Consider the following 19037-nt stretch of genomic DNA (forward strand, 5'->3'; position numbering starts at 1 on the left):
ACGCTACTAAATCGCCTCTATGGACCGTAGGGACAGTCCAGCGATGTTCCGCCAGTCAATAATCATCCTCCTCACTCAACATCTCCCCAAGGCGCAGCTGTTGGTGGGACCTCCAGGCTCAAGGTGGATCCTAGGGTTTTGGGGGGGGGGGAGGGGAAGACATCTGGGACATTTCGCACGCCATCGAGAATGAAGCGCATGCCACTATACAGAGTACGGGAGTACAGTTGTGAGAACTGTCCAAAAAGGAAGTATAGAAGAAGTATAGATCAAAGGCTTGGGAACGTATCAATCAACCATCATACTCGGTCCATCATGGTCGTGACGAGTGTGAAAGGGAGGGTTCAGCCAGCATGGGCCTCTCACCTGCGTGCGTTTGGCGCCGAGTCAACTCACGACGCCTCGGCGGCTAAAATTAGAGCTACAAGGAAGCCACCCCGTCCGCCTCGACCAGGTAACGTTTGTCTGACAGTGGTACTCCATACTCAGTTGGAGGGGGAGATACACAGCCTTGTTGGAGGTACCGAGTACATCTGGTCCCATGCAATATACTTCGATCGAACGGCTTCTCTTTAGTCCTGCGTCTCCATACTTCGACAGAAAGTCACCCGAAACACGATTTCCTTTAAATTACAGTGGGCCTGCAATCGGAGATCTCTGACTGGGATGGAGCCCAGGAGTACTACCACAAGCCTTAAGGGCAGTCCTTCGTCCTCAGAACTATAAAACATCGTCGTATCCCATACAGTATCATACCGGATACTCCGTACCAGAGTTGGTAGAATAGTGGTTACGAGTCCTCCCATTAGTTGATCCTTTTTATTTATCAGAAAATACAGTAACCACAATCAGAAAAATAATAATAATCAGAATCATAATAATAGTAATACATACTGGAAATTCGATCTTTCTGGTCGACCTCCCGCTATTCCTACCTGGGATCTTGAACTGGAGCAGGAGCCTCCAAGCTCGAATCAGAATCATGGACTGGATGTATGCCAGTAGTATGGACAGTAAATAATATCATAATAATAATAATAAATAAATAAATAACACCAGTAAGGGTCCATGATTATTTTCGCGGCTTCCACCAAGTCGCCTCACCCTCATCCGTCTCCCTCTTCAGCCTTTATTCTCTTCTTCCTCTTCTCCCCTCCCTTTCTTCTTGAAACTCCCCTTTCAGGTTTCCTCCTCTTCACCCTCTTCGTTCGGTCCGGGGACTTCTTCACAGTTCGATCCAGTTTCTTGTTTCCATAACTCTCCTTTACATTCCCGTCATTCCCCGGAGGAACGACCATACCCCCCCTCAACTATTTTCCAAGGGCTTTCTTCTCCCCGCTCCAAGTCCATTCTTCTCGGGGGAGTTTCAATCATCACCTTTGTTTCTTCTTCATTTCTTCCTTGTCGCTCCTTGACCCCTTTCAACCGTACGCCCTTTTGAACGCTTTCCAAACGGACTTGAATGTTCATTATACTGGACTCAACCTTGACGGATCGGCTGTGGCTTGAGAATCTGGTATGTGAGCCACCTGAAGCCCGAATCTACGATCGCTCTTCCACCCCCATCGTGCATCGTTTCAAGTCCTCTTCCTGGACAATAAGACTCGTGCCTGCGGATGTTTTTCCATCTCCCCTGCTCTCGTCTGGTCTGCGTGGATGCCGATCATTAGTTTCAGCCCTTGCAGCTTGCGCCCGCTTGACTTCAATTCCCGAACTATCCTCAAGCCTCAAAGCTGACGTGATACCCTTTCTGCCGAAGAACGAGATACTCTCCCTCCCTAATTGCGCAGGCGACAACCCTATCCTGTCTTCGATCCGAATGCTTCTCTAAATTCGGTGCACACGACGCTCCTCCTCCCCTCCTTCAAGCACAGGTGGAAAGGAACCTGAGCCTTTCCCCCCACGCCTCTCGCGAAGTGGCCCGAATCATGCCGGTACAAACAAGTCCACCGTCCTTCCCGGACTCGTTCCCATCGTTTATGTCGGTATATGGTGGATTCCCTTCGTGCTATAAAGAGGACGAGCATACGATTCATCCACTCCAAGTCCCAGCCCATGTTCCAGTCAATACGAATTCGTCGCGACGACTCCTTCCTTCCGTGCATCGCGAAAGTATCTCGTCCATGACCTCGGGCTCAACGGAGTCCTCACCCACCAACACCATCTCACCGTTCGACTCTCCCTCCACGGGCGATATTTCCCCAAGCTCTTCTCCAGAGACCCCTTCGGCAATGCCATTATCTTATCCTAAATTTACACCACATCTCCGCCCGGTGGAGGTTGCCCCACTGTCCACCATGATCTCCGACAGCTCCAGGTTATTGCCAGCTTCAAACCCTGCGCGCCCGGACTCGCCCGGTCGAAGAGCACGCAACCTAAAGAACCTCTCATTACGCATGCCCTTGCCCTCGCAGTCCCGACCCTCTATTGCGACTGCATCCATGATCGAGACTACGTCAAAATATCACCTCTCCGCCCCACCCTCTCCCATTCAGATTCCTCCAAAGAGTAGCCGGCGGCGCCCTGCAAACCTCACCATCCTCACCCCGGGCTTCGACAAATCATTCACTAGCAATGTTCCCGACTTGGTTCCTCCGACCCCTCTGGGACGCCAGTCCCTGCGGCATACCGAATCATCACCCTCCCTTGCCTCGATCACGTCCCCCGGCTTCGCCCCGCGAGGTGGTATGCAACTTCCTCGACCAACGTCGCATCACGGCATCCGGCGCCTATCGGGCACGTCATCTGAAGATGCTGTCTCTCCGTTGACATCCATGCCCGATGATGGCTCGACTTTCTCTCACCGCGTGATTCCCGAACTGGCGGAAGAGGACGAACCCACGGGTTCGCGGGAGTCTACTCGTGGCACCGACCGCGGCTATCCCAATGGACCGATTCGGATATATGACACTGGCGTGTTCCTGTACCTGGAACCTACAGCAGAGGAAGCTGGTCAATTCGACGTGGTAATTAATGTCGCCAAAGAAGTCAAGAATCCCTTCAACACGGCAAATGAAGCGCGAAATGATACGGTCATGAGTACGTGGCGCAACGCCTCCAGGGCCTCGAAACGGTTCTCTGGCGGGGATCCCCAAACTGCCATTTCTGAAATATCCTTCAAGTCTGCGTTTGAGTACCTGCCTTCAGAATCTGGGTCCGCGACCCCGACCACCCCCACACCTAAATCTACTACCCCCGAGTACATCCACGTTGGCTGGGATCACAACTCGGAGATCCTTGACGATCTACTCCCTCTGTGTGAACTGGTTGACGACAGGATAGCCCAGGGTAAAAGAGTCCTCATTCATTGCCAGTTGGGCGCAAGTCGCTCAGCTTCGTTGGTGATCGCGTATGGATTATACAAGAATCGAAATTTGGATTTTAATTCGGTGTATGAACTGGTCAAGGGACGCAGCCAGTGGGTGGGACCGAACATGAGCCTCATCTACCAACTCACCGACTTTCGGTCTCGCTTGATGCGAGGATCTCCTTCCTCGCGACCAGCTCCTCGCGAGTGGTTTGTTCAAACTGGTCGCCGAAGCTCAGAGCCTCAAGTTACTCGTGCGGAGCGAGTCGAGGCTCAGCAGCGACCGGCACTTGCCGGTCTTTCACAGGCGCCGTCAATTGGGTACCTCTCCACCCCACCGACCAACTCCTTGCGCCCAAGGACTAGTGATAATGGGAATCGATCTCCCAAGCGCAGTTTGTCCCCACGCCCACTGCCCTTCCGACAGAAGTTTCAGTCTGTGGAGCCTGCATCTGGTCGCCCACGCGGTCTACCACGAAGTGTCAGCAGCTGCGATCCGCTCGTCCAGACTCACGTGTTCGTTCGTGATGCTCCACGATCCCCCGATCCAGGTGCTGGCTTCTTCTCCCCAAGAACCACCGGCTTCCTTGCACCGCCTCTACCCATACCGTCACTATCTTCTCGGGGACTTGATACCACGATGACCGAAAGCGCTAGCTCGGTGCAATATGCTAAAGACACCGCCGATCCCCGTTCTCCTCCCGTTGGAGGAGAGCGTATGATCCTGAGGAACATTGATGAGTTCTTATAATTCTCTCTCACCTGTGCACAAAATCCAGGCTTTTGACATGATTTCCACGACCTCGACATTTTTGCATGTCTTCTTGATCCTTGACATCAGGATCGTATTTTCTTCATTTCATTCGCGGCCCGTTTTCCCGTTTCTCTTCCTTTCGGTCGCTCCAAGCTTTTTCAATTCTGTTCTCCAGTCATATACCCCTATCCTGACTGGGTTGATGATTTCCATGACCAAAGCAGGCTTTGCTGTCGTTCATCACCTTTCGACTCGCATGTCGCATGTTGATTTCTCTTTCAAAACCGGAATGCATGGGTGGGCGCTGCGCCCCTTCTCTCGCCCAGAGCTCCCTCTATCGCTTCTATTCTCCTTCTCGCCATCGTCAAACCATTCCCGGCGACACTAGCATGAGCACTTTCTCATGCCGTGGGTGTTTGCGGAAGACTCTCGTCTATCTTCCTCGACCCTGGTACCTGTAATATTATTTCACGGGGAAGATGACTTGGCCCCATTTCCTTTTATGCATTGATTGGACTGCATCGTCCATCACAACCATCGCTTTTCATCTTTTTTACCTTTTATTTTCATCTCTTATCTGATCATCCTGCCCCTCGCGGCAAGGCCTTCGCTTTCAACCTTTTCTATCTTTTCTGTCTTTTCCGTGTGCTTATTTATTCCTTCGATCTCTCGGCCTGTGCTCAGGTATCCAGATTGGATCTGTGAAGGCAGTTGGGCAGTTGGGTCGAGGGAAAGGAATGACAAATACCCCCTGTGCGCAGTCCGACTATAGAAATGAAACAGCTTCGAGCTTGAATACTTTCTCCCCAACATCCTTTGTAAATCAGCCTGTAAACAATCGTAGCTTAACCACGGTTCGGTACTCCAGGCGGCGGGCGGCGTTGATAAGTATCAATTTGGGGCTGAAATCGATAACAGATAAGGCAACGTCCTCCGCACTCTCACCCAAATTTTTCCCTCGCAGCAAATACTGTACCACTTGTCAATCACCACAGATAATGGCAGAAGATACACACCCAGCCTATCTCTCACCCAGTGAGCTGGGCACAAAGGACTAGTAAGTACCATTGAGTCTACGCAAACCCCGGAGACGGACACGAAAGGTCGACCCAAAAGCCCCCGCGTTGCGCCCCTCCTCTCCCCTCCACAAAGAGGAGGATGGGGCAACACGAACTACCTACGCAATCGAGAAGCTTGAATTCGCTGTCAACTTCCCATTCCAAACCCCCCAAATAGAATATCCTACACCAATTAGCTACCTCCCACTCATCCCGATAAATATGCAACCTAACTAACCCCACCCCGCCAACAGCTGGGAAACCTACTACGCCCGCACACTCGCACACATCTCCCACGCCGACGCCGCGCCAGACTCAAAACCAGAATCCTCCGACGCAGACTCGGACGCATCCTCCGATGTCAACGACGAAGATGACCCCGGCACATCATGGTTCTCCGAGCATAACGCACCCGAGAAAGTCCTCCGCTTCCTAACGAGACGATCATTCCCGCTCGCACCGCGGAATACGAATACCCATGCAGAGGGCCAGACGCAACCGTCTATCTTGGATCTTGGTACGGGAAACGGGAGTATGCTCGCGCTGTTGCGGAAGAAAGGCCGTTTCGCGGGGAAGATGGTTGGGGTTGATTATTCGGCGCGGAGTGTGGAGTTGGCGCGGGAGTTGCAGCGGGCTCGGGGGCATTCTGCGTATAGGACTGATGACGAGGATGAAGAAGATGAAGAAGATGACGAGGATGAGGTGGAAGAAGAGAATCGGACGGATACAGGCGAAGAATCCCCCGAACCAGCACCTATCCAATTCGAAGAATGGGATATCCTCGGCTCCAAGGCTCTCCTCTCCGAGTCCGGCGTGACTGTGACTCCCGCTTCTAGCGATGAAACGCTCCCCTGGTTCCCCTACGACGCAGGTGGTTTCGATATCGTCCTGGACAAGGGGACATTCGACGCGATCTCGCTGGCGGACGATGCCAAGGCGACGCGCGTGTGTGAGCGGTATCCTGATATTGCGCGACGGTTGGTCCGGAAGGGTGGGTTTTTGATTGTGACGAGTTGCAATTGGACGGAGGAGGAGCTTATGAAGTGGTTTGTTGGTGGGATGGAGGGGGATCGGTTGGTTCTTTGGGGGCGTGTTGAGTATCCGCGATTTAGGTTTGGGGGGCAGGAAGGGCAGGGTGTTTGTACGGTGTGTTTTCAGCGGGTTGAGTGATTGATGGCAAATATTTGAAGAAATGCTATATATAAAAGGATTTGACACTTTTTTGTCTTCATTGTCTACCGTACAAGTCTATCATCAGGATCGTTATACCAGAAAGCGATGGAAGGATAGGGAAGACAGAGTAGCACCTGGCGAGGATATTATCCAACTCGAAGGTCGGAATTGAATACTTTGGAGACGAACAAGTTTGAGGACAACCGTCGAGGTCAATCACCATCTTGTTTTTATACACTCCAAATCGAAGGAGCCACTTTCTGTGCGGTCGACTGCTTGTCCATGAGTTTTGCGCTCTCCATCCTCGAACTCTTCCGCGGCGACTTTCCTTGCAATTCATAGAAAGTGTGAAAACAGCTGTCCTCCTTCGGTTGCTTCTGCTCTAATGTCCCACAACTACCTCCAACTTCTTAGCCTGGAGGGGGTAGGATGGGACTATGCTTTTCAGCTCGGCATAGCGCGGGGGCGAGTAGAGCAGATGCTGGCGAGGGCCATTGTCGGACGAAAACATATCGTCAGAGATGCACCGAGCCAAAAAGGCATGTTAGAGATCTACTGAGGACTATGTGTTCGAGCAGGCCTCTACATCGTCAATGGAAGTCTGTTGTTGACGTAGGAGGTTCAATAATGGTGGTGGTGAGGGAGATGCGAGGAGCTGGTCGTAGGCATGAATGTAGTAAGAAGGCACAAGCCTAAGCTCAAGGAAGGCTATATTTACATATTTTTCGGCTGGTTCTAGAAAGGTCTCAAGGTTTGCCAATAATGGATCTGGCTCTGGGACTCTAAGATGATGTATCACATATGAAAGCGTAATTGGCCGGATAACACAAACGTGATTACATCCAGGTTAAAGAGACAGAATAGTATGCGAGCGTGGTATCGTATGTGCAGCCAAATCTTGGAGACTAGGGGTCATACCCTCTTATACTATGTATCTCCCTCAATGATCGCACCCCTGTGAATCGTGTGGCCTCTGTTGGCTACATACAAATGGAAGGCCCACCCTATTTACGCTACACAAGACCTCTTGTACTCCGCCTGTCTTCGTACCCTTGTCCATAGTGGAGATAGGAATGGAAGGTATGAGATTGGAGGAAAGAAACCCAAGAGCTGCGCGACATTTTTTTTTTCCTTGAATCGAGAGAATTGCTTTTTCTGGGATGTTCAGCTGGCATTTGTCAGAGAAAATCTTATGTCCAGTACCACAAAATGATTGGCTCATCAATGAGATTAGCCCGGAAAAATACCCTACGAATAGGATTGTTTTGTTCGAGGAGCTTCGTTGGTGGCATGATTTGCTGAGCTGAAGCATGATCTGCATAGCCACCCACCCCCGTCAGCCGCAGGAACCCATGTTTGTGCGAAGAATGTTTGGGGCTGGCGTGTCAGACTGAGGGATGGGCGTGGGAATGAGCCAGGCTGTCTTGTTTCCTGGGTGAGAGATAGACATGCTCGTTAGGCAGTTATCATTACCAACGATCGGGACCTTGTGATTGCGTTATCTCATCGCCCCATATGACTAAGTCGTCTTGTTTTACAGTACTGTAACTAACTCGCGATTCAAGGTACGGAGTAAAGCTCGCGACTCCATCTCGGGCGCGGGTGGTACCTGGGTGCTAGCTGCTAACTGCGGGGGCGCTTTCAGGCTAGCTAATTCCCCCGTAGGTACTCCCAGTAGCGCTGGAACGTGGACTGGAACGCCGGTCCAGGAGTCAGGAGCACCTGAAGGGGGGCTTTGACTGCGCGGAGTAATGATCCTCTTGGGCTAGCGTTAGCGCGCGGGCTGGCGCGACCAGAGGAGATCTGATCGTCGGACTAGGCCTAGGCGCTCGAGCTATTTTAACAAGAGCAGGAATTAGGTGAGTTTGGATTGATACTCACGCTAGCCTCATCTTCAGCCAATATTATTATTCCAAGGACACCTGCACATCGAGGGGATTATACATCGATCCGAGTAACGTGATTCCTTGGACAGAGTGTACGGGAGTAACGTGACGTGGCCGGTCAGAGCGTGAGTCACCTGATCCCGTGACTTCTCCTATCGCCTTCCACATCCGCCGACTCCACTTTGGCACTGAACATCCACTGGATGTCGATTGGATCCTCAAATGGAACGTCTGCCCGGTTGTTGGCCGGTTGGGCCATGACATCACTGGGCCCCACCCGGACGAGGTCTTAGACCGGTCGATACCATGCAGGTGATCGGGACACGAGCACCTCTTCTGACGACTGAGTCGGACGGACAGGATATCACCAGAACGAGGGGGGGGGTACCTGAGCAGTCTGCGGCTGTCTCCTTTGGCTAGGAAACCATTTCCCCGTATAGTGAAGTGACTGACAGACTTAACCTAGACCCGATTCCCATTCCCGCTTACCCAGATTATACCCCTCCCCTTGTGATCCTGGCGGGTGATCGTCAGGCAACAGATGTTCCCTCCGAGTCACCCTGCTTAGAAGTTTTTTTGTCTGTCGCCCAAACATGACCGTTGACAATCGGGAGGACTCAATGAAAACAATGGCGACTGATGGACAGATGCAGCAGTCTTGCGCATGCCTCCTTCCCCAGATACATGGGTACCTGGAAGGACGTGCCAATACTCCGGAAGACCCTGAACTCTGCCCTGCGCAGAACGCCATAGCGGAAGGATTTGGAGGGGAAGTGCGCACCATCCCCATCCCTCCTCGAACCAGCCATCACCCTTCCCTTCCTTGGAGCTTCGAATCCCCTTCGATGCATGGGGGAAGACCTCTATAAATCCGTCCAACGCCTGATGTCAGTTTCAACAGAGGGGGCGGCACAGGCAGGTTTCCCAGTTCTGTGTCGGTCCCGGAATCCCAGAAGCGAAGTGGAGCCATGGTTTATCGCATCATCCAGCCTGTCGCCTTGCACACACACACACACACACACACACACACACAGAAATGGCCCACGATAGCGACGAGTAGATATTAGGTGACTCTTTTTTCCTCCCTCCTGTCGACCACAAAAAGTCGTAGAATATTCGGGTATAACTGTAGAACAATCAGTCGTTTTGTACTACATTTAAAAATAAATGGGAATACCATGATTACGGAGATTCCCCCCCCCGCATGCTCAAAGGGAAAAGCCCCCGCAAAGACAATGAGCGATTTCTGGTGGGCCACCACCATACCGGAGGGCTTGGACTCTTGGACTCGCGGTACTGTACCCAGACTCCTCCTCCTCCTCCTCCTTTCTCCTCTTCCTCCTCCCCTGCTTTTTTTTTTAGGTTCCTAACTTTTTTTTTCCTTTCCCCTCTCCTCCTCACTTTTCCCTGGATTCTTCGCTTCTTGCTTTCATTCGAACTTCCCTTTCGATTCTCTCTCAACTCCTTCTCTTCCCACCACTTCCCATATACACTCTCGATTCGTCCGAACCCCGGCCACTACCCGCCCCGACCCTCCGAATCTCCGTATACTTCCACCAACTTCCACCCGGAATTGAGCGTGCCTCCTCACTCCAAGGGCTTTCAAAAAAAGGTGCCAGAAAGTCCTTCACGATGGCTTCGTTCAAAGTATGTGGCTTCAATGCCGACTCCCAATTTCTTGGCTTTGGCCCTGAGTCCTCTTTCTCCTCCTCCCTCCCCTCCCACATTCGGTCGCCGTTCAATGTACTGATGGTGTTGCCACCCACCCAGGAATTGTCCCTCTCGCGTCCTCTCCCCAACACCACCCCACGACAACACGCTCACTCGATATCGCTGGGTGCCGTCAATGCCAACCACCGCATAACCCGCCGCAAGAGTGTGACCACCGCCGCAGCCCATGCCGCGGCCGCGATCGCCGCGTCGATGAAGGAAGGCGGCGAGGCCGCTTCGCTCCCCATGGGTGCTGCGCATCGTCGGAGCCTGGGGGCCCGAAAGGGACTGGAATCCACTTCGGTCGGAGGTGCCTCTGGATTTAGTTCATACCTGTCTCGAAGTATGAACAGCCCCAGCCAGGAACCACCAGTCGCTCGCAAGCCCTCTCCCAGCAACTCCGACGAGGACGGCAAGCCCATTCCCAAGGGTCGCAACCGTCGAGCCAGCGAAGGTGCCCACATGAAGACCGATGGGAAGCGTAACCCCGCGGACCTCCGCTGCGACCGTTGCGGCAAAGGATATAAGCATGGCAGCTGCTTGTCCAAGCATATGTGTGTATCCCCCATGTCGCCCGGCCGTCTTCTCGTTCGATCGGGAGTATGCACCATGTCGGCTCTGTGCAGGTCGCCCTCGTGGTCATTCAACCCCCCTCTCGTCGTCATTCCTCCCTCAATCTCCCCTCACTACTTTACCATTTTTATCTTCCTCGTTCCCCCCCCACAATTTTCTGGTGGCATCCGGTTGACGTGTAAATTTTTTGTGGCAAATTAGGTGGGAACATGACCCAGCATGGTCGATTACCTCGAAACTACTCATTTCCAAGCACCAGCAAGTGCAGCTGCTCGAGGCTGCCACAGTGCTGGTCAACATGAACGTGGACGACGACACCCCCGAACAGTCCCCCGATGCGGAGTCGGAACTCTCCTCCGCTTCGCCAGATGCCTCTTCGGTCGTGCGTGATGGGATCAGCTCCGCCGAGACCACGCCACCCCCGATGGATGAGCAGGAGGAAGACGACGACTTTGAGATGTCTGGCATGCCAGCGAACTGGACCAAGCGCCCCAGCATCAGCAACGCCTTCTCTCGCTCCTACCAGTCGATCCCCTCCAGCTCGTACAACGGCAGTGCCCCGCTGCATTCCCCTGCCTTCTCTCACTTCCGCAAGTCGAGCATCGACACCCGTCCTTCCACCGCAGACACCCGACTTCACGAGGATGACGAGGCGGATCTGGCAGCCGCCATCGGGCTGTGCAACTTCGGCACTCCCCGCACGGGACCAGTGGCTATGACTCCGGATGTGCCTCCTGTCCCTCCCTTGCCGGCTCGTTACCTCGACTCGGGCAGCCAGCCTGGAAACTTGAGCCCTGGCTTGGGTCACTCCGGCCCCGGTCCGATGAACGAGGCCTATCGCCGCAACTCCAATGCCGATGCCTTCCTCTCCGCCTCGCTCAATCCATCACTCTCATACAAGGTGTCGGATGAGCGTGGCGCACGAAACGGCAGTAACGAGGCTACCGCTCGGGAGTCCCGTCACCGACGCAACGCAGATGTCGACTTTGGCAGCCGCCGAGCCCCTGCAGATGACGATGACGACGGCGTCTTTGGTCACATGGAGGAGTAGATTATTTCCTGTTCTACTTCCTGCCATGCACCTGCTTCGAGCCAGACAGTGGGCCGCCGCCATGGCCAATTCTATGGGCCGAGCGACGACCCCTTTCATGACGAAATGTACGAGCTTGAGCGTTTTCTGTTCACATGAGAAATTTTTCTTGTTTACATGTTTTTGACATGCATATTGCATAATGAATGGGATGCTACTCTGGGAACTCGATCGGTCGGCCACTTTCAACTTTCATGATGATAGTAGCCCGGCCGCCTCGGGGAATAGTGCAGAGATGGTATCTTCTTCGCACACTGCCTGTCTAAGATTTCGGGAACCCCTTATTGGACTGAGGGAATCCCATGTATCATGTCTCCTTGACCCAACTGTTGTCTCCCCATCTCTCTCTTCAGTCTTTTTTTTGCCTCTGCTTCTGCTATTCCATTGTTCTTCTGCCTCTTTCTTTTCTGGAAACCCCATAAATGGCCTTCTTTGCAATGGCCGGCGCATATTCATTATCTTCAATATCCCAAACCCACACAATACCTACGAGCTCGTCCTGTTACCTTGATCCTTATTTCTTTGTCTTCTTTCCTGGGCTTTCCCATCCGTCATTCTCCAGCTCGCACATATACACCTCGTTTTTTTCTTTTTGTTCGTACCGAACCTTGAAACCATACTCATATGCCACGCGTGATCTCGTCCTCTCTCTCTTCCTCTCCGTCGTTTTCCTTGTTCTCCTCCTCCATCACATATCCTGCACGTACGCACTCTCTCATCTTCTCTCCCATATGTACTCAATGAACCCTTTGGACGGGGTACGCAATGAATATAACTCATGAAACAACATTTTCGTCTACCCAATCGTAGCCTTGTCAAGTATCATTCACCATTTACTAACGATACTATTTCTCGTCCCCGGTGAAGAATGGACCCGCTAAACGACGATAGATTGACCCAATCGGGACCAGACAACGCACAAAGAACTGTATAACCTTGCAGTGTTTCAAATTACGGTCCAAATTTAATTCCTTTGGACAGGTCAGGCCATTGGGTTTCCGTTTCAACCAGATCTGCCCGTTTGAGGGGGAAGTATCGGGATGCAGTGACCGGGCTTTCTTTCTTTGTTTGTACCCCTGTGGTACCTGAAGGAATCCAGGGCTTGATGAGTACCTGGTGTTCTGTTGTCTCGGGTTCCGTGCCTTTCCGGGCTTATCTACGGAGTATACACCCGCTGTACATAGCTTGGCAGTTCGTGTGGAATGCGGGGTGGAAACCAAACAGGTGTCGGAGGTTGGGCATTGGTGTTCTAGGCCTGACTAGCGGGGGCTGTTGGATATACCGTGTACAGGGTCAAAGAAGTCAATAACTATCGGTTTGATTGATGACTACTCCCTGGCTCCAAAAATGTTAGACTTGTTACTTCTGACGCAGAAACTTGACATAGCAATACACTAGTACGTAGTCTAATCAATCGCGTACACAACCTGATAAAATTAAACTCTCGAGCTCTCTGATCCTTCCTATGCGTACATACGTTACTGGATCAAAATCTTGATCTGCCGAGGATGATCTTCATAAGGCGCAATGCTAATCCAATCATGTATCGAGTCATTGCCTCTAACGCTCGGACTAGGGTCGCGCTAGAGATTAAGGTACAGTTACTCTAGATCGATCGTCTGAACCCTGATCAATGGTGTTTTGAACTTTAGTCCCCCTCGTTCCAAGGTCGAGAGATCTGCAGACAGATCACAGACAACTACTCAGGAAGTTCCACCCACATGTGATCTTCATGGCGCTGTCAGCAGGAGTTCCAGTATCTCCATCGGAGTATTGTTGCTTTTCTGTTATCGTCTTTGGGGCATGGAGTTCATGCCTGTTTCCATAGGTAATAAGTACATGGATACTACTAAGCGTGTCTAGGCATACCAATTGCAAAATATTACATTATTTTGATAATCCTATCAATAGCGAAACGCAAGTCGAGTAATGCCCCTGCCTAATTCTCCCTAGAATGCATCATGATATTGTCGGCCAAAAGCACGATAATCACGCATAATCGCGCAAGCACGCTTCAAGGCGTAGTAAACTCCTGTCAAGTCCACCATAGGAAAAAAAAAGTACAATCCTCTCAAGTGCACTGTACGGAACCTACAACGTGGACCTATCTCTCCGCAAGACTTCTCACATTGACCGAGATATCTCCGAGCACACCTTCAACCGGAGGAATCGAGGCTGTCACCGTGTAAAGCTCATGATCCGTACTCGAGACGTGGAACTGATTATCGACCTGATTCCAGGGCCCGTTCCAGTAGAGCGAGGTAATACGGGTTTCATTATCAGAGTCAAGGTCAAGCATGCCCTCTATTCCTAGTCCCAATGTTGCGCTTCCGCAGAAGGATATTAATTTGCTTGCGCCGGGTTGGATTCTGATTTTTTCTATGTCTTCTGTAGATAGAAGGCGTAGAGTTTCGGTCTTTTCATATGGTTGACCGCTGATAATTATCGTCAGTCAATAGTCGGATGAGCCGTCATGGTTGGATACTGAATGTGTATACCTGATGCTAATCAAGTTCCTGAAGATGATATCACCCCGGCGAAGGTTATTATGTATCGTGAGGCATAAATGCTGCGTAGCTTGATGACCCATATCTGAGCGATATTCGAGAATCTTTGCCAGGCGGTGGGTAAAACCTGATTTTTGTATTCGCGGAGAAGAGAAAGGTTAATAGAAAGGGGGGGACTTGATGTTCTTGAAGTACTTTTGCAATCGGGAGACCGATGGATCACGGCTAATCGTCTGATCTCCCGACTTATATCCTTTATTACGCGGCCTGAGGGATCCCAATGGTAGGATTTCACCAGAGAAAGTCAGAGTGACCAGTGACCAGCGACGCAAAGCCCGGGTGGCGCAGAACCCGGACATCCACCAGAATGAAGGGAATTGCTTATCCTGCTGCTTTATTTTGTATATGCCTCATGCTATTGATTGTATAGGATTGGGATGATTCTTTCTGGTAATAGCAGAATATGAATAGCTCTAAGGAGACACGAATTGTGACAGGTTCAGGCATAGATTTACTTTTGTCGTCCCACAAGCAATCGGATACAAAGGCTTAAAAGCAGCCGCCATCACCCTTGAATTATGTCAGACATATTCGCAGTGATAGTTTCCAGAGAAGGGGTGGCAGTGCTAGGTAGCCATGATTTTTCTCATTCCTTGCCGTGCAGGACAGAATAGAGGAAGGGCGCGGTTTCTATATTGAGCGAAACCCGCCCGATTTAAGGTTTAAGGGGTCCCCGGCCACCAATCACCGGGCCGATGTATGTCACCCTCCCGCAAGCTTGTTTTAGGAAGGCGACGTTTGGATAATTAGGGCAGTAGCGGGGGACCTGCTTGAAATAAATAATAATAAATTGAGTTCTAGCCCATATTCTCAAGGGTCTTAGAGAGAGAGAGAGAGAAGGGGACAAACTTTTTTTTTTGTCTTTTGCTCCATACGAAACTCTGACAACTGCCGAATCAGTATGGTGTCTTTTCCGGAAAGTGGAGTCTTGCCATTCGCGCTGGCAGGTCAGTCAATTCCTTGCTGAAATTCTTGGCTAACTTGGCATTGATCACGATCCTTGTCGTTGGAGGCTCATATGTTGATCTCGTTTTTCTTCGTTGCAGGGCTTTTGTCCTTTTTCACGCCTGTCGTCTCGGCTGCTTCTACGACTAATGGGGCTAGTATTTACAACTTGCCGCTTGGATCGAATTCCAATTACACGTTTGCATTGAATATCCCAGATGATTCTACGGATCTGTACTTCCATCTGTCTGGGCCGACTAGTTATAGCTGGCTGGCAGTTGGAACGGGGAGCGAGATGAAAGATTCTCTGATGATCGTTGCTTACTCAAATGCCGATGGAAAAAGTTTGTTTCCCTTTGCTGTCCTGGTAAATAACATTCGAGAAGGGTGTGTACTAATTGAAATGTCCAATTTAGATGTTACCGTCAGCCCTCGACTCTCGTCTGGTGAACAGGAACCGGAGTACTCATCATCGCTCGCGGTCACACTTCTCGATGGCACGGGTATTGCCAATAACACAATGACGGTGAATGGCCGATGCTCGAACTGTACAACTTGGAAGATGGGATCGAGGACTGGATCATTGGATTTGAAGTCTTCGTCTCAGCCATGGATCTATGGGCTGGGTCCGACTGGTGGTAGCGCTAGGATGCTGCGGAGTGACTCGAAGACGGCTAGTATTGAGAGGCATTCGAAATACGGTATGTGGGCTTTTGTCAGGAACTGGCCATTCACGAGGATCATCTAGTTCTAACTTGTCTGTCCTCTAGGTGTCTTTGACATGGATATGGTTCATGCCACGGGTGGATCAGGTGGACTGCCTACATCATATACTACCGCCCAAGGCTCATCGTCAGAAGGAGGAGACAAGGACGACAGCAACTGGCCCAGCATCATCCACGCGCTCTGCCTAGGCGGAGCACTCATTCTCCTCTTCCCATGCGGTGCCATTCTCCTCCGCGTCTTGCCCAAGAGTGTGCGCTGGCACTGGGTCAATCAGACCATTTCAACCTGCCTTGCCGGTATCGGTCTCGTGATTGGATTCTACCTCAGCACCCAATTCACCAAGTCCCAGTCATGTAGTTCCACTCACCAGATTCTCGGAATCGTCATCTTGCTGGCTATCATCGCCCAGTGGGGTATGGGATTCTGGCACCACCGTCTGTACAAGAAGACGCAGACCTCGTCCATGTTTGGTGTTGTCCATCGCTACTTTGGATTCGTCGTGATCCTCCTTGCCATTATTAATGGTGGGATTGGACTTCGCTGGTCATACGCATCTAATGGTGTCCTCATTGGATACTCCATCGCCGTTATAATTGTCAGCGTTGTGATTATTGGTCTCCTGGGTTGGGCACGGTTCAAGACGAATCGTGGTGCAAAGGGTTTCGTTCGGCAACCCCAGGAGCTGGATGAGTTCCAGACCAGCGATCTATCGGATGGTTATGTAGACCGTAGTGCGGGCGGGTCTCATGGTTATGATCGTTATTGATTTTGAGGGTTGGCTGTGTTGATTAACATTTTGGGTGTTATTTGCCCATTGCTTTTTGTCTGGGAGTTTTGACATGATACATGATATAGTCTATTTTGGCAAGTTAAGCATGGACGTATGCTTGAGCGTTATCAACATTCAACTGGAAGATTTTGTCATGACAAGAATCTTGAGTTCCTTACTTGCTTTTTTGCCAAGTCTTCGTAAATGATATGCCAAAAAGAACGGCTGATTGGGGACCAAGTATTGTCATAGGCTGGTCAAAAATAGTGGGTTTATGAGATCCACGGACTACAAGAAGAGAGAGGACAAAATTGAGAAGTGGTATTTTCAGCGTGACTTTCACTGGCCCTCACATTCTATAGGTGAGATGATATCGATAGCTTTTGAAGAAAAAAACACCGCGAGAAACACAATGATAATGCAAACCCAACTCCAGGAATCGTATCGTAGCGGTCCAAGCACAAAATGGGTAAAAGAAAGAGAAAACGAAATCGAAACCCGAGGATATCAAGGATTCCTTTAATCCATGTCCATCGCCTCCTCCTCCTCGACACCACCATCCACCAACACCTTGGCCTTCTTCTTCTGCTTGAACAGGTCGGCACCGTGCACACGGTTGGCAACCTTGCTCTGCTCGGCCACCATGGGACGGCCCTCCTCCCGCTCACGCAGCTCCTTGCGAATAAGGTGTTCGCCCTGGGCGACAACCTTGCGGTTGGTCTCGCGCTGGCGGTCGCGAGCCAACTTGCCAGCCAGACGGCGCCTGGTGAAGACACGCTCGCGGCGCTGGCGGATCTCCTCGACGCGCTGCATGGCGTTGACGGTGGCGGCGACCAGGTTGCGGTCGTACTTGACGGGGACGTTGCGCTTCTTGGCGAACTGGGACAGAACCAGCGACGAGTCCACGATCATTTCCTTGCCGCGGGCGGCGCGGTGACTCTTGGTCCACTTCAGCTTGCGGGGCTGACGCTTCATCTTGAAGTTCTTGTGACACTTGGAACGGCAGAAACGGAACTGTCGGGCATCATTGCGAACGAATGTGATGCCCTTGCCGGGGAAGGCCGGGCGGGAACAGAAGTGACAGGTCTCCACACTGTTGAAGAAGAAAAGGGGGTTAGTTGGAGATCATTATAGATGCTGAAATAAAGTAACTTACCGCATGGTTGCTGGTGTGGGATGGATCTGGCCTTCGTTGTTATCTCGCAAACTTTTTTTTTGAAGAGATGGTCGGCGTGGAGGAGGTGGCGCTAAACCCGATTGGGACTCGCGCGCTGACTTTTATCCCGCGAATCCTCCAAAACGATAATCAACCGCATCCTCTCCGATTTTTGGCCACCTTGTTTCTCTCTCCACCTGCGATAATGGCTTCGACTCTTGCTATCGGTCTTGGTGTTGGTGTGGCTGCCTTCTTGGTATGTGATGGGATTTTTCGCAGGGATCAGCCGGAGCATTTGAGCTAACTGTTGTTCTCCAGGGCCGTGCTGGTCTGGTCGCCTATCGCCGTTCTCAGGGCGGCGTGAATGCTGCTGGAAAGGCTTTTTACAAGGGGTTGGTCAAATCTTGCAGAGAGAGATAGCGATAGTCACTAACAGTATGACAGTGGATTTGAACCCCGCATGACCCGCCGTGAAGCCTCCCTGATTCTCGAGCTGTCGTATGTTACTTGGATCGAACCTTGAGGCATACTCGGAAGTAATCCTAACCTGACTTCTATTCACAGTGAGCGCAAATTGAGCAAGGACAAGGTGCGCCAGAAGCACCGTCAGCTCATGCTGCTCAACCACCCCGATCGTGGCGGTAGCCCGTACCTGGCCACCAAGATCAACGAGGCCAAAGAATTCCTCGACAAACACACTTGAGATATTGAACGGGGATGATGTGGCTTTGGAAGAGATGATTTACATGGAATCATCAAGAAGCCAGTCCATCGCTGTATACTTTTCTCCAACGGCCGGATCTGAAGAGCCCTGGAGTGGAGGGTCCTCCAGAGCTCCAGAACGGTTATACTTCGGGTGCATAGCGTGGCGTTTTTTGCTTGTCATTTACAAAGATTGGGATTTCCCGGGTCGTTTAATCGCTCGATTCCCTGGATCTTCATGTACTTTATGCGCTATTCTTCTCTTGTGTCATATATCCTCCCGAGATCGCCACTCTTCGAATTGTACTACTATGATCATGTTATACAAACCCAAGCTTTTCCCTCATCCAGTAATTGAAAGAACCGATGCTCGAACAATGAACCCCGGCTCTGCCCGATGCTACCTGGCTGCATCCAACGTCCATCGGACTGCCGATCTCTGCTCGTTGCAGAAGAAGCACGCGGTCACGGAGGGTGCAGTACAAGGGTTCGAGTCAAACATAGTGTTGTCCCACCGCATCTTTCCAAGGACCCCTAAAAAGAGCGTCTTCCATCGGATAGTCTCGAGTAGGTATGGAATAGGTCCATTAGAGTCTATACCGTGTCCGGCACAGGACTAGT

The 19037-nt window shown here is 51.3% G+C and overlaps 6 protein-coding genes across 6 annotated transcripts; 5 read left to right on the plus strand and 1 right to left on the minus strand.

Moving 5' to 3' along the window:
* Positions 1-1928: 1928 nt before the first annotated feature.
* Positions 1929-4058, plus strand: dspD (putative protein-tyrosine phosphatase; the record flags this gene model as incomplete). The annotated part of the gene is made up of 1 exon (XM_056913752.1): positions 1929-4058. One exon carries the CDS (start codon positions 1929-1931, stop codon positions 4056-4058), a length of 2130 nt encoding a protein of 709 aa, XP_056762601.1.
* Positions 4059-5059: 1001 nt separating this feature from the next.
* On the plus strand, positions 5060-6289 carry N7458_010371 (putative S-adenosylmethionine-dependent methyltransferase; the record flags this gene model as incomplete). Its single annotated transcript, XM_056913753.1, has 2 exons — positions 5060-5118; positions 5374-6289. 2 exons carry the CDS (start codon positions 5060-5062, stop codon positions 6287-6289), a joined length of 975 nt encoding a protein of 324 aa, XP_056762602.1.
* Positions 6290-9810: 3521 nt separating this feature from the next.
* On the plus strand, positions 9811-11512 carry N7458_010372 (putative C2H2 finger domain protein; the record flags this gene model as incomplete). Its single annotated transcript, XM_056913754.1, has 2 exons — positions 9811-10639; positions 10680-11512. The coding sequence occupies 2 exons, from the start codon at positions 9811-9813 to the stop codon at positions 11510-11512; spliced, it is 1662 nt and encodes a 553-aa protein (XP_056762603.1).
* A 3624-nt stretch (positions 11513-15136) lies between these two features.
* N7458_010373 (cytochrome and DOMON domain-containing protein) lies at positions 15137-16555 on the plus strand (the record flags this gene model as incomplete). The annotated part of the gene is made up of 3 exons (XM_056913755.1): positions 15137-15407; positions 15480-15764; positions 15834-16555. The coding sequence occupies 3 exons, from the start codon at positions 15137-15139 to the stop codon at positions 16553-16555; spliced, it is 1278 nt and encodes a 425-aa protein (XP_056762604.1).
* Positions 16556-17077: 522 nt separating this feature from the next.
* On the minus strand, positions 17078-17719 carry N7458_010374 (ribosomal eL24 family protein; the record flags this gene model as incomplete). The annotated part of the gene is made up of 2 exons (XM_056913756.1): positions 17078-17651; positions 17715-17719. 2 exons carry the CDS (start codon positions 17717-17719, stop codon positions 17078-17080), a joined length of 579 nt encoding a protein of 192 aa, XP_056762605.1.
* Positions 17720-17919: 200 nt separating this feature from the next.
* pam18 (putative mitochondrial DnaJ chaperone (Tim14)) lies at positions 17920-18431 on the plus strand (the record flags this gene model as incomplete). Its single annotated transcript, XM_056913757.1, has 4 exons — positions 17920-17970; positions 18033-18106; positions 18159-18212; positions 18279-18431. 4 exons carry the CDS (start codon positions 17920-17922, stop codon positions 18415-18417), a joined length of 318 nt encoding a protein of 105 aa, XP_056762606.1. The 3' UTR covers positions 18418-18431.
* Positions 18432-19037: the final 606 nt, after the last annotated feature.

Source organism: Penicillium daleae (genome assembly GCF_028827525.1).
Source record: "Penicillium daleae strain IBT 16125 chromosome Unknown utg000008l_segment0_segment0, whole genome shotgun sequence".
Lineage (NCBI taxonomy): Eukaryota > Fungi > Ascomycota > Eurotiomycetes > Eurotiales > Aspergillaceae > Penicillium > Penicillium daleae.